The sequence below is a fragment of the Strix uralensis genome, chromosome 14 (assembly GCF_047716275.1).
Source record: "Strix uralensis isolate ZFMK-TIS-50842 chromosome 14, bStrUra1, whole genome shotgun sequence".
Taxonomy (NCBI): domain Eukaryota; kingdom Metazoa; phylum Chordata; class Aves; order Strigiformes; family Strigidae; genus Strix; species Strix uralensis.
The window spans coordinates 24,108,714-24,122,032 of NC_133985.1; the positions used below are offsets into that span (position 1 = coordinate 24,108,714).

At 47.6% G+C, this 13,319-nt stretch overlaps 1 protein-coding gene across 5 annotated transcripts; it reads right to left on the minus strand.

Moving 5' to 3' along the window:
* Positions 1 to 300: 300 nt before the first annotated feature.
* On the minus strand, positions 301 to 12,102 carry CDC23 (cell division cycle 23). 5 transcript variants are annotated; one of them, XR_012630811.1, is made up of 19 exons: positions 11,947 to 12,102; positions 11,805 to 11,877; positions 10,759 to 10,896; positions 10,440 to 10,482; positions 9,978 to 10,083; positions 9,745 to 9,877; positions 8,368 to 8,545; positions 8,177 to 8,274; positions 7,864 to 7,945; positions 7,125 to 7,278; positions 6,856 to 6,975; positions 6,460 to 6,535; positions 6,080 to 6,141; positions 5,139 to 5,217; positions 4,922 to 5,041; positions 3,348 to 4,098; positions 1,195 to 1,334; positions 702 to 880; positions 304 to 574 (listed from the first exon to the last, which is right to left on the minus strand). XR_012630811.1 is itself a non-coding variant. In XM_074883372.1 (16 exons), the coding sequence occupies exons 1-16, from the start codon at positions 12,072 to 12,074 to the stop codon at positions 3,928 to 3,930; spliced, it is 1,761 nt and encodes a 586-aa protein (XP_074739473.1). In that variant the 5' UTR covers positions 12,075 to 12,102; the 3' UTR covers positions 3,300 to 3,927. The 5 variants fall into 5 exon arrangements, 3 of the variants coding, with proteins under 3 accessions (XP_074739473.1, XP_074739474.1, XP_074739475.1); XR_012630810.1 differs by having other exon boundaries at positions 301 to 880; XM_074883372.1 differs by lacking the exons at positions 304 to 574; positions 702 to 880; positions 1,195 to 1,334 and having other exon boundaries at positions 3,300 to 4,098.
* Positions 12,103 to 13,319: the final 1,217 nt, after the last annotated feature.

Genomic DNA, 13,319 nt, shown 5'->3' on the forward strand with positions numbered 1-13,319 from the left:
AGAACAACTCCCGAACAGCAGCCATCAAATGAAAGAGGAGCAGAGGCTGTTTCAGACAGATATCTGAGTTTGACTGCATGAGCGTGCCCAGCTCCAGCACCCGCATGGGCTATCGATTAGGCTGGTTTCTGATTTATGGGGGTGATCAATTAGAGCTTTAGCTGGGTAGAATGGGAATTCACTCTGACCCAGAGTGGTTCTTGACAAAGATCCTCCAGGAGTGCACTGCAGGAGCCCTGGAGGGGACCTCCCAGACCACCCCGTAAAGGCACCTTGTATCATAGACCTGGCATAAAGAAGAAACAGGGATTTTAGAACTGTTTTTTATTCAGACAGTGCGATTGGTAACTCCTGAGAGTTACTGTGTTCAATAAGCACAGAATTCTGAACAAGAGAAAGTCATTTTAGAGATTACTTTTTCAAGAAAAATAGTTTTGCTCTGGATTCAGCAAATGGTTGTATTTGGCAGCAGCCTGGATGTGCATGAAAGATGATTCCAGCAATACACTTCCGCTGCAGGTATCTAAGCACCACTGAAGCAACATCTGGAGGGTACAGACAGGCAGATTCCAAACTGAAATATTGAGCAAAGGCAAATCAGAATATGGGCGAATTCACATTCGTATCGCTGGAACAGGTATGTACCCAGAAGGAGCAAAAAATGGGCACTGCGTTACAACCAAGAATGTAGGAAAAAGTACCTAAGTAACAGTCAAGCTTTGGTTACTACAGTCCTCAGAAGAGAATAGGGGAGTTGTCAAAAAAACAGTCAAAAGTTCTGACAGCTGAAGGATCTTGCCCCAGCTCCTGCGCAGCCCAAGGTCATTCTCTGTTCTGTTCCTTCATTGCAATTTTCTCCTCAGAGGACGATAATCACTGGCTGAGAAACAAGAACACTTTAGCCATGGTGGTCTACAGCTGCATGGTAGCAAAAATATTAACTGATCACTGGCTCCATACACTAGTAAAATAAATGTCAGAGAGAGAGCTATCCCTCTAGGCCACAGCTCCAAAACAGTAGATTTGGAAAGCTCCTAAACTGCCAGGAATAGAATACAGAAAATCACATATCAGGATTGTCAGTGGAAACCCCCTGTAGATAGTTCAGGAAATGGCAAGGGCCAGCTGTAATTCTGGAAACAGCAAGTCCTGCAGTGTATCAGGTAGAAATACTGAAAGAAAGACTAAACCCACCTTGGAATAAGTAGTTCCAGTAACAGCAGTTAAAGCTTCTGAAGAATTCCAAAAACCCAACAACTGAATGGGTCTTCTTGGTTTGTTTTACAGGGTGATCCTCCAAAGGACAACAGCTTGAAGAGAGGGAGCCAGACCTACTAATAGTATTGGTGATGTTGTAATGTCCTGTCAAGCAAGGGTGTTAAGTGCAGAAAGATTCTAGGAAAGATGAATAATGAGCAGTGGAGTACTAGGACTAAACCAGGATAAAAACAGACTGAACCAGGACAGGAGGAAGAATTAATCAGAAGTGGAGGACACATATCTGTCTAGAAATCCATTTGTTTCCAGAATTAAACCCCATGATGCACATTTCTGATATAAAAAACCAGCATCTCCGTTAAAGAGATCTGGCAATATAGTAACAAAATCGATCATTTTAGACTTTTTTCCCCCCATACAAACTCTCACAAAGTATTAAGAAGCCAATGTTAATAGTTCTCTGTAAGACTGACTGTTCCCAAAAACATGAAGAGTTTGAAGGTTTTTCTTCAATGCCTCAGGTATTAGAATGCTCTTATAGGTTTAATGATTATTTATCCTAAACATAAAGCTCATTTGTTTTACCAAAAGGGAAAGACAGAACTAGTAGATTTAATAAATTGTTTAATTTACATTGTAAGAACTTGCTGTTTAAGTGGCAAAAGAATCAATCATCAGTTGTCATTACTAACTACTGATTTTTATAGGTCACTGGTTTGTAACAAGATATTACTTATGTATTATAAGATACTAGAAAGCCAGATTGTAATTTTAAATATAGTAATAGACCCTATTAAAAAGAAAGAGGAGGCCCCATCACATCTTCAGTTTTAAGACAGCAGGTAATCTTTACTTATGTGTAGTCATCTTCTTATTCTTAACAAATCACTCCTGCCTTGTGCAACAGATGTCATTACCAACAGTGACTGTCACACTTTGGAGCCAGCAGAACACCACAGACAGGCCAGCCCGTGCTCTCATCAGACATTTCTGAACTTGGCCTTAAGTGCCATGACCTAAGCTAGGGGAGACCAAACGATGAACCCGCAGTGCTCACCACCCAACAGTCGCTCAGCCCTGCTGCACCCTTTACAGATGAGCGTTTAAAGTAGGTGCATCTGGACGACGTACCCTCCACACCAGGGAAAGCACGTTTTGCTGATCGTCCCGATGGGAAAAGCCTCTTGGAACCCAGCTGGCAGGGTCATCGCTGCTGGGGTTTAGCTCTGGTGAGCACAGCTCATCCTTAGACAGCCCCCCACAACGACATCTGGATACTGGATTTAACACAGGGCCTTTATAAGCACCAGAGTTCGGACAATCTTCATTAGAAAACATTCAGCTGAAACTTGGACTATTTCCTTCTAAGGAAATCCTCAGACAATTACAGAACTCAGTGGGAGATCCTGCTCCTGGACAGCCCTGAGGAAACGGGGGGTGCTGAGGGCTGGGGGCATGCAGGAGCTGCCCGTGACCCGTCTGGCTGAGACTGCTGACTCATCACCGCAGCATGCTTTACACTTTTATTAATTAAACACTACTGCTGCGTGTTTTCTGTACCACTGTCCTCCTTGCTCTGTTTGCGTACACACATGTATGTTCCAATAGCAACCCTAACTGGGACCGGCCCCTAAAGGGAGAAACCCCAGATCTGCAGCGACCCTGGGACCAGGCCCCAGACTGGACAGGATGGCCCAGGTCTAGGCCTGGGCACCCAAGAGAACTGAAGTCATGGGCAGAGACTGGAGAGACCAGAGAACCTGGGCGTGACTGAAGTCCCTGGAAGCGTATGTATATATTCCACTACAAACTTTAAGCAGGAGCAGGATAGGGCCCCTTCGACAGTTTCTAGTTTGAGTGTGTCCAAGGGCACTGTCCTCTGGTTGATGTTAATCTGTTCGTTTATGGTCACGTCTGTGTGCCCCTTCGAAACCTCCAGCGGGCTGCAGCGCTGGCCGGGTGCGTGAGCAGGGACAAGCCCTGCAGGGAGGAACCCCCCACACTACCCCGTCTGTTCATGGCTCAGCCCATGTCATTGCTACACGCGAAAGCTGCACCATAAAGAAGCCAAGGACAGTAACTTAACCATTAGTTTTTTAATTGTGCTATCCCACTGGCTGCCAAAGTACCTGCCAGAGCCAGACAGAAGGGCAAACAGCCGCCACCTGCGGCTACCTGGGGTTCCTCTGGCACTCCTCAGTCCTACAGCACAGACGTGGCACCCACAGCCGAGTGCCTGGATCCACTGCCTGAGTGGAGCTCCTGTGCAGGTCAGGACGAGCAAAAGTCCTTAAGTAGCCAGGCAGGTAACAGCTCCTGAGGGGCAGCAACGATACCATGAAGAGTTCACCCGAAGAAGTTCAGTAAAGACTGGCGGTAATGGGGCAGAATCAAACCTCAAATACATTTCAGCTCAGCAGAGGAGCCCTTCCCTGTCTGTCCCTCGGCTGGGAGCAGCCCCACGCACAGAACGCGTCTGCCCTCGGCCTGCGACGGCCCGGGGAGAGGCACAGCAGGTGCTGACACCCCAGCACAGGCTGCACCTCTGCCTGCCAGGGCACACCCGCCTTCAGCCGCGGGCTCCGGTAACTCCTGCCCTTTGGGTGACGGCAACAGGGAAAGTAGAAACGTCGCTGGAAAGAAATAAGCAGTTGCAAGCCCCATCGGCCACGCCACAGTCAGTGCGTGGGTCAGGAGGATCAGCATCATTCATGGTGTTACAGAAGAGAGATTGAGTGGGGAGACTCGACGTGTGGGAGTGTTGTTGGCCGACAACGACGCAGGCAGGAAAAAGGGAGCAGCAATATCTGTGGATGATGTTTCTCCTTGGTTGCGAAGCTGTAAGATCTGCCGCAGCAGGGCCTTTCCTTCTTCTCTGGTCTGAAAAGAATTTGTGAAAAACAAAACAACACACCTATGGATGCGTGGTTTCTGGGTCAAATTTGGTATGTAAGCAGTATAGGTTGTGGTAGTTGTCATTCTGTAAGGTTCAAACTATAAAAACCATCCTCATTTCTTTTGTCTCCTGCTGTTTAAAAAAGTTAAGGTATGTCACTTTTTTTTGTCTTTTCTCCTTTTATGCACCTGATTCGCACATTACTTGGGTATTTTAGACAGCTGTACCATCAACCACTGAAGCTGTCTAAATATTCCAGCAAAACATAGATTGGAGAAGCTTCAAACAAGCTGAATTCAGGTTCTCCAGAGTTCCAGAGAGCTTTGTTAAGGACAGGCCAAACGCCCTGCACTCATGGCTAGGGTCTACCGTTAGGCTGAAGTTAAAAATCCAAAAATTGTCCACTTACAGATACAGAACGTCTCAGAATATGGAGTCACCCATGAAACCCAAGTACTATTATATCCTCTGCACTGCCTACACACAGAAGATGAGGGAACAAAGTTCTGCAAGTACCGTCACTCCACAGTGTGTGGGAGTCTGTGACCGTGTAAACACCTGCCATGTGGAGCCTCAAATTCTTGTATTTAGTGAACACCAATGAGAATGGTTCAGTGTTACTATCTACACCATATTCCATGATTTTACTCAGCCACAAGCAGCATTAGTGATCACATACACACCGCCACCACTCAGAATGTGACCGGCGTGGCAGACAGCCCTCATTCCTTCCATAAAGGACTCCTGCTGAAGCGAGATGGAGGTCACAGACCCCTAAGGAGCAGTGAAGACTGTGCATCTACTCACATCATTAAACGCGCAGCACTTCTGAGCACACGCCGAGGCTTCGTCCCAGAGCTTACACTTGAAGTAGTACTGGGCCAGGTAACGGAAGGCAGTGCTGACCTCCAGGTGCTCCACTATCTCCTACAGCCAGGGGGTAAAAACCATCAGCTGTGAGGGCCTTCCAAGGTAGTGCTACACCATGTCTACTTCTCCTCTTACCCCCAAGATATCATCTTACCCCACAGGAATAGATATCCTGGATGTATTTGATGTAGCACTGAGCTGCCTGTTCAGACTCATTCAGCTGTTCGTGCAACCTAGAAAAAAACAGGCGACTGGAACAAGACTGCAGTCAAAGACCTTCTTGGTCTAGAGAAAGCACCCACCCAACCTGACCTGGACTAAAGCCAGGTCTTTTCCGTCAGAATTTGCAAGACATGCACCGTGTACTGCCCTTCATGGAAAGAGATGATCCAGCCTGAGAACATTTGCATTTCCAGGAAGGGAGCCAGTCCAATACGAACTGCTAGCAGTGACAACCACACCAGCGACCTTTGCTTATTCTGCTGCATTTTAAAGCTTTTAACAGACCTTTGCCATCCTGTTTTACCTATTTCCTCCAGTGCTCCTTCTTCCCAAAAGTCTTTGTACAGTAGCCTCACTTTTCACTTGCCTTTTTCCTTCCCCTTCACTTTTTCCACTTTATATTACTTTATCCCTACCAAAAATTAGTGATGTCAGAGTGTTCATATTTATTTCATATTACACCCTTTTCCAATGTTACAATCCTATACTGGGAAAATTAAAAAATAACAGTAATTGAAAACAAATCAGTGTACAGTTTTGTACATCATCTATCATCATGGATTGCTTTAAGTTTCAACACAACAAACAGGATCGCTAGCGCTGCCTGCTCAAATCCCCTCAGGATTCAGAGGTCCCTCATGACCCACGTTACGCTATGATTCCCTCTAGTTATCCTGGTGGAACCTTAAAGCTAAAGCTGGACACCAGAATATTCTGTCACTACAGACCTAAAGATACCAGTTGTTACATAGCTCCCAAAGCAATACTACCTAACAGCAACTCCACCTGCTGCACATTGAGTATTTTACCATTCGGGGAAGGTCCAGTGGCATTTAGCAGAGTACTGACAGTTCAGTGAGAACTCATACTCACTTTGCTAGTTTCACCAGTGCCATTTTCTCCACATCTCCCACAGCATAAGCTCTCCAATAGCACTGTCAAGGAAGGAAAGTCAGTCAAGCACACCACAAAAACGCCTCCAGCTCACGACTCACACAGGCGAGCCAGAACCAAACCGCATGGCTTTCCAGCGAAGGGGCCGGCATCACCCGCAGGTGACCATGTACCAGCCGCTCTGGTTACACTGTGGCAGGACTGCCCCAACGGTAACCGCCACGGAAACGGCTCCAGGAACTCCTAACAACACGCTGGGTGCATTTCCAGCAGTGCTAGCTGCACAATTCTGCTGTGACTCCCCCCAGTGACCCAGCAGACATCCTGATGACTTACTCCACGCATCAGCTCTCACTTACCTTTTTAGCTTCCACCAACTGATTGAGTTTCTCATAGCATTCCCCAAGAGCAACCAGCATACGAGAGTCATTGGGTCTGTAAAAGAGCAATTCCTAAATGTAGCTTAATGGACACCCAGCTGATCTCAGGGTGGGGTGGGGGAAAAAATCTACACCTGGCAGCATCTGTCATCCTCTCCTGCATAAAACATCATTTATACTCCCGACCAGTGTTCCTCGACAAAGCCTTTGTTAACCAACACAACTAAAAGGATTTGGAACAGGGAAACTGCACAAATCACACAGCACTGATGTTCTTCTCCCTCCCGCAACTTAGCTCCTGTGTGTAAATTCCTTCACTAGTAGCAACCACGTCAGAACGAACTCCAAGAAATATGGCTCCGTTCTCAACTCTACCTGAGCTGGTGGGCCCGTCGGTAGTAATAGAGACAGTAAAATGGCATTTTGAGGATTTCATAGGTTTGCCCCAAGCCATACCATGCTCTGTAGTCCCTTTTGTTCACCTCTATTGCATGCCTGTCGAAGAAAAGATGAACTTGTCAGAAAGGAGTCAGGATCAAAACCAAGACAGAGTTCAGCAAAAGACTAACAAAAAATGAAAGGTACTACTTCAATCCTTGTGCATGCAGACTCCAACACCATTTTGTGCAGTGCATGAGTGATACCTGTAAGCCTGGATAGCTGCAGATGTGTTCTTCATTTCCATATACTCATGTCCCATAAGTGTCCAGGCTCCCAGATAACGAGGATTCAGTTTCAAGGCCCTCTGGAAATAGAGTGCTGCTTTTTCATGCTGGGAACGCAAGCTATAATAATTCCCTAAAGCAAAAGTCACAATATTTAAGTAAGTTCAAAAAAACCCACCTTCAAAAAACCCAGCAGAGAAGTAGAAAAAAGACGGAAGACATATTATCTACTACCTGCTAACTTAAATTATAAAGAGTGCTATTAAAGGCAGATCTGATTCAGACCCCAAGAGCGCTAACAGCATCTGCTCTCCAGTGTCCTGGTCAGCCCTTTTCCAGTGGTACCAATCAGTTAAGATCCCATCCCCTTGGCCTTAAAACTTATGATCTAACAAATTAATTTCCTGGTCCTGACAAGCAATTATTTCCATTGGTAATTATTTCCAAGACTATAAAGGGATTATCGGCTACACTACCGGTCCTCATAATGATTTCTTCAACTCCTTTCTGCACCGATAGCATCACAGCAGCTCTTTCAGAGGGAAATGAGGGAAAAGGGTACTCTCTCATTTGGTCTGCTTTTCAGGCTGCCTGAATGCACATTCACCCAGTGGCTTTGATCGCCTTGCTGGCTGACCGTTTTCACAAGGGTTTCGAGGATTTCCTCGCACAGCCTGCAGACGGCATAACGAGAAAACGTAGAAGAGCTGGCTCTCACCAATCACACAGCAGGTCTCCACACGGTACTTGTCTATCTCACAGAGATTGTGAGCCAGGTAGCTCAACTCAGGCTTCATGCTCTAGTCAAACAAAGAAATGAAAGTGATGAGAAAAGGAGCACGCTGCAGCTTCAAAGAAAACCCAGGCAGTTAGCGCTGCATACACTGGATCTATTTCACGGAGCTGCGGAGCAGACAGCAGAAGCTGAGAGCCCCTACTGAGAGGCTGGGCAGCACCAGCTGCTTCGCTGGTGTTCGACACACCTCCGGGAAACACCATCACCAGGGACAGGCAACAGAACGAGGGCTTACCCTCACGTACAGCAAGTTGGAGAAAGTGTCCATGTTTTCTATCCTGTAAGGATCTTGTTTCCTCAGCTCGTTAAAGATGGATAAAGCTTTGTCAATATCTGAAGAAAGAACAGCAGATGGGAGAACAAGAACTATAAATGCCAAGTCTGCAGTAAGAGGCTCGTTCCTACTAGGTAGTAAGTATCACTGACCTCGGATATTGTGGTAGGCAACTGCAATCTGAGAGATGATGTAAGTGCTTTTGGAAAATCCTGCATCAATGAGGCTCTGATACTTCTGCAGAGCCTCCTCTATCAGCTGCAGCTCTGTATAAATGTGTGCAAGAAAGAACTCTTTCATCCATGTATCTGGCAAGGACAGGAACTTCAACTAGCAAGAACCAAAGAAGAGGAGGAAGAGATGACAGTCAGTAGCATTCTAAGAGCCACCTGTGGCAAAGAATCCATTATCTTCCCTCCCATGACTTAGCAGATGGTCTCGAGGTAGGAGGCTTTCCTGCAATCGCTTTCTTAAACCATAACACCAGCTACAAAAGAGCAGTATTAGGACCAAGAATTAATATAAAGTTCCTCCACAGGAGAGACTAAATAATGCCTACAAATTGAGAATACTGAAACAGGAGCATTAAGACATCCCGTCTAAGAAGTAATACAATACGGACCGCAAAATTCTATTTAGTGACTCCCAATCTATTCCCACGACTGCTGACATTGCAGAAAAATCATTTGGTCAATCAGAGAAGAAACTGTCTTCAAATCTGACAGCACCTGGCTTCTGCTTCAGCCTTATTTCTCCATTACATTCAGAAGCCCTTTGAAAGACTGTACTTTCTTCCTATGTTTGAACATCAATATCATATCACTATTTCTGATGAGCTAAGTGAACAGACTCCAAATAATCTCACAAAAAATGCATTTCCTTTCTTCCACAATTCAGTAAGGCTCTCTTCTGTGCCACTTCTACTTTTTTAAGTATTTCACCAGCCAAAATTGACTTAAGAATTTCAGAAATGGTCTCATAAAATCCCATGCATAAAGAAAAATAAAGTATTTTGGTTCTGTATCTAAATTCAGTTCATCTCCTATGTGTGGCTTCATATTTGGCAAAGGGAACACCTACATTATTGGTTTAGCTTTAAAAGCAGTGATTCTCTATATCCTTTCAGGCCACCAAAAGCGCTCAGTAACTGTGTAACTAGAACCAGATTAAGGAAAAAAAAAAAAAAAAAAAAAAAGAATCTTTGGAGGATCTCCTTCATGTGACAAGGCAATAAGCCTGCTGACAGCTACTTCAGAAGATGTGGATTAGCCATTTCTTAAACCACTTTCTGGGTGAATAAGAAATTAGCCCTGCTTGTACAAAGATTCTCAATTACAGCATGGCAAGCAACTGAAGGAAAAGAGGCTTTTACAACACAGTTTACAATGTTGGATTGCCTTGCCTTGCCTGATAGTCTCACAGAATAAAGCAGTGGGTGACATCAGTCCTGTGGCAATTGAATCACTGGTTACTGAATCAGGTTAAAGTCTGGAATTTGCTACCACATGTTGATATCTCCCAAGTTTTACCATCTCTTTGTCTGTAATCAAGTTGCAAAGTTCCAGCCAGGCTCCCCAGTGCAAAGGTAAGACATGGGCAGCTTCTACGAACACATCTATTGCTTCTTTCACCAGGTCCAGCTTCCGCAGCACGACACCATACCTGTAACGTTATCGGGGTCATCAGAACCATAAAACTCTGCATATCCACACAAATACATGAAATCCACATGAATACATCAGAAACACATGCAGACACTTACAGATAAAGGCCAAATCCATCCAGTTCCCGTGCCTTGTGTTTCTTGCTGAGCTCAACTCTCAGTTCTCGTAGAGCTTCATTTTTCACCTGTCCTTTTTCCAGAGGTCCTGCACGAAGAAAGTCAGACAGCTGGCTTTCAATCAAGAGTCCTACCACAGCAATTACAAAGTCTAAGGTATATTCAGAATCATCACTGACATGACCTGAAGGCTTCCCAGCCTGGAGTTATTGTCCTCTTTTTAAAAGAAAAATCACTTGGTCTGGTCACCTGCTTTAACAGAAGAACTAATAGATGAAAATCTGTAATCTGTGTTAACCCAATAAATTGAGAAAGAAATCATGTTACATCACACTATTATCCAAAAATTGAGAGGAAAACCATAAAACCAAGATGATTTACATGAAGAGGCATTACTGGCAGCTTCATTACACTGTCTTTTGTTTCTTGATGCCAGACACTTACCCAAACTATCCACTGTCTCATCATCCTTCTTCTTTTCCCCTGACTGTGGAAAGGAGAGGAAAACCAAGATTACATGACAATAGCATAGTCTATGTTTGCTGCAATGCTCGCAGCAGCAGGTAAACGATTTTCACAAACATCACAGTTCTAAAAGGAACTCTTTTTCTCCCTTTTTTATCTCCCTCCCCCACCCCCAAACATGTAATTTGGACTTCTAGGTGGTCATTTGGAACAGAATAGACAAAAAATAAGGTATGTCAGGGAGGGGTGGGAGGCAGAGGGGTTCCATGCTAACAGGCAACATTTCCTTCTATCTTACCAGGTATCTCGAGTACATATACAAGAAGTAAGCTTTCTGACTCTTGCAGCCCCGTAGAAAATAGGCAGCCCTGTCATATTCCTTTAGGTCAAAGTAAGACTTGGCTAATGTATAGGCATCCAGATCACGAGCATCCTCCTGCGGGGACACAGAAGAGTTTTAAGACCTCAGAAGCTCTGACATGCTTTAGGAAAATCACCTAGTTGCAAACATATCAATGAAATTGCTCTGAAAGATAGAAACGTAGTTTATTCATCCCCAAAGAGGGTTTGAGTACAATCAGAAAAGTCTCTCCATTCCCTCACATGATCAGATTCCTAACTCAAATAATGAGTACAAACTAGTTAGAAACATTTAAAATAAACAGTGTGATTCCAGAAAACAAATTGTGGCAAGATGCCAGAAGGCACAAATTAGCTGTTCAATGGGTATAAACGACCTTAAATAAGAAACCTACTCAGGAATTCCATATCAAACAATGTTAACCCATTAACTTAAATGTGAACATTTCCCTGGTAACTTTGCCTTGAAATGCACTTATGTTACACTGCTGTAATTGAACAAAACAGACCTAAAAGCCCTTCCATACACCTGCAGGGGCGAGGGTGGAGATACAACTTGCTTCTCCAGTGTCCTAAGGAGCACAAGTTCAATAGCGCAACATAATTTGTTTTACAATAAATTTTGGCCTTAGTAAATATGAACAAAACCGAAAATTAAGTAGCGTGATTTCAAATTTTGCTTGCAGAGTATCTCAGTCAGGGCACAGCAACACGTGGAATGGAATGCTTCCACCTAGGGAAGCACCCTCGGCGCTGTCCGCGGCGTTACCCGCACAAGGCAGGGCGGGTCAGGCCGTTACAAAGCGACCAGCCCCAGAGCCGCCCCCGCGCGTTTCCCAGCGGATCGCTCCCGCTTTTCTCCCTCCGCAGCCGCGGCGGGACCGAGCCGCTGCCCCGCGGCGCCTCCTCTCACAGCCGCCTCCACCCCCGCGGCCGCCCCGCGGGCCCGGACCCACCGGCCCGCGCCCCCCGCCCGGCCCGTACCTCCGTGAGCGCGGGGGGCGGCGGCAGCTCACTCAGCGGCAGCGGCTCCAAGGCAAAGGCCAGCTCGGAGGCCCTGCGGGGAGAGAGACCCGTCAGCCCCGGCCCGCCGGGCTGCGCGCGCCCGCCCGCCCGCCGCGCTCACCACTTCCCGCTGTGCTGCAGCCCGCGCTCGCGGCTCCGCTCCGCCACGCTCAGCAGCTGCTTCTTGATCTCCCGCAGGTCCGAGAAGTCGCCGCTGCCCAGCCCCGCCGCCACCCCCGCGGCCGCCATCCCGCCGCCGCGCCTCCCAGCCAATCGCCGCTCCGCACACTGCGCGCCTCCCAGCCAATCACCGCCCCGCACACTGCGCGCCTCCCAGCCAATCACCGCCCCGCACACTGCGCGCCCTTCCGCCCTGTAGACGCGGCCCTCTCATTGGGCGATCCTGAGAAGTGCCTCTCCCAATCAAAGGAGGCGTGCGGGAGCCTTGACGCCTGATTGGCCAGCTGCGGCGGAGGCGGGCTCTCATCCTGCCGCGCGCCGCCTCGGCCGCTGCAGCGGGAGCGGGTCCCGGGGAGCGGCTGGGTCCGGCCTGTGGGGGCTGAGGCCCGGCCCGGCCCGGCCCGGCCCGGCCCGGCCCGGCCCGGCGGCTCTGGGTTGCACTCGCGGCCCGAGCTGCGGCTCCCGGCACTGCCGCCCGAGCGGGGTTACGGCCCGGGGGAGGGGGAGCGAGCCCCGGAGTCCTGCCCCGTGGTCCGGCCCAAGGAGCGGCCCCTCACGGGCCTCTTCGTCCCCCGCCCTCCGCTGGCTTCGCGGGGCCGTGCGGGCAGTTCTCGGGGAGCGGGGAGGGGAATTGCGGCTACACAAGGTACTGCGGGGGAGACTCAGCCTCAGGGCTCCAAGTGCTCCGGTACTTCCTGGGGCTGCGGGACCGTTCGTCTCGGTGCCGCCCTGCCCTTTATCTGAGCTTTGCGGTTTTTTATTATTAAGTAGTTTGCATCTGCTTTTTGCGTGCCAGCTCGGCGTTATGAACTGTTCGGGCTTTGTGCCTTTCCACTAAGGTTGATAATTACTCCTCTGTAACAGATGTCCACTCTGAGGTGCAGAAGCTAATGTTTTTTGAAGCTGGAGTGAGGAGAAGCAAGGACTAGAGAAATCTAGAAGAAAGACCTTTCAGAGAAGTCTGAGAAAGGGTTAGTACCGTAAGGAGATTTTTTGGAGGGCCTTCCCCCAGTTAGCAGCAACTGAAAATCTCATTCCGTGCTGACTTAGTGTTTAATTTGTTTTGAACTTTCCCTCTCCAACTAGAATGTATGTGGTTTGAGTCTCAGTGGCAGTGCTTGCTGTGGGATGGACGCTGGGGATGTGACCCCAGTAGCACTGAAGCATCATGATCAGTCTGAGCTCAGGAAGCACCAGCCTGTCCTGTTCCTGGGGGGTTGCTTCCTCGCGGACAGCAGACACGCTCCTCACGTAGTGTCTAGTGCTGCCTTGCCGGCAGGCTCTAGTCTTCATGGTCATCTGATTGTTTCTCAA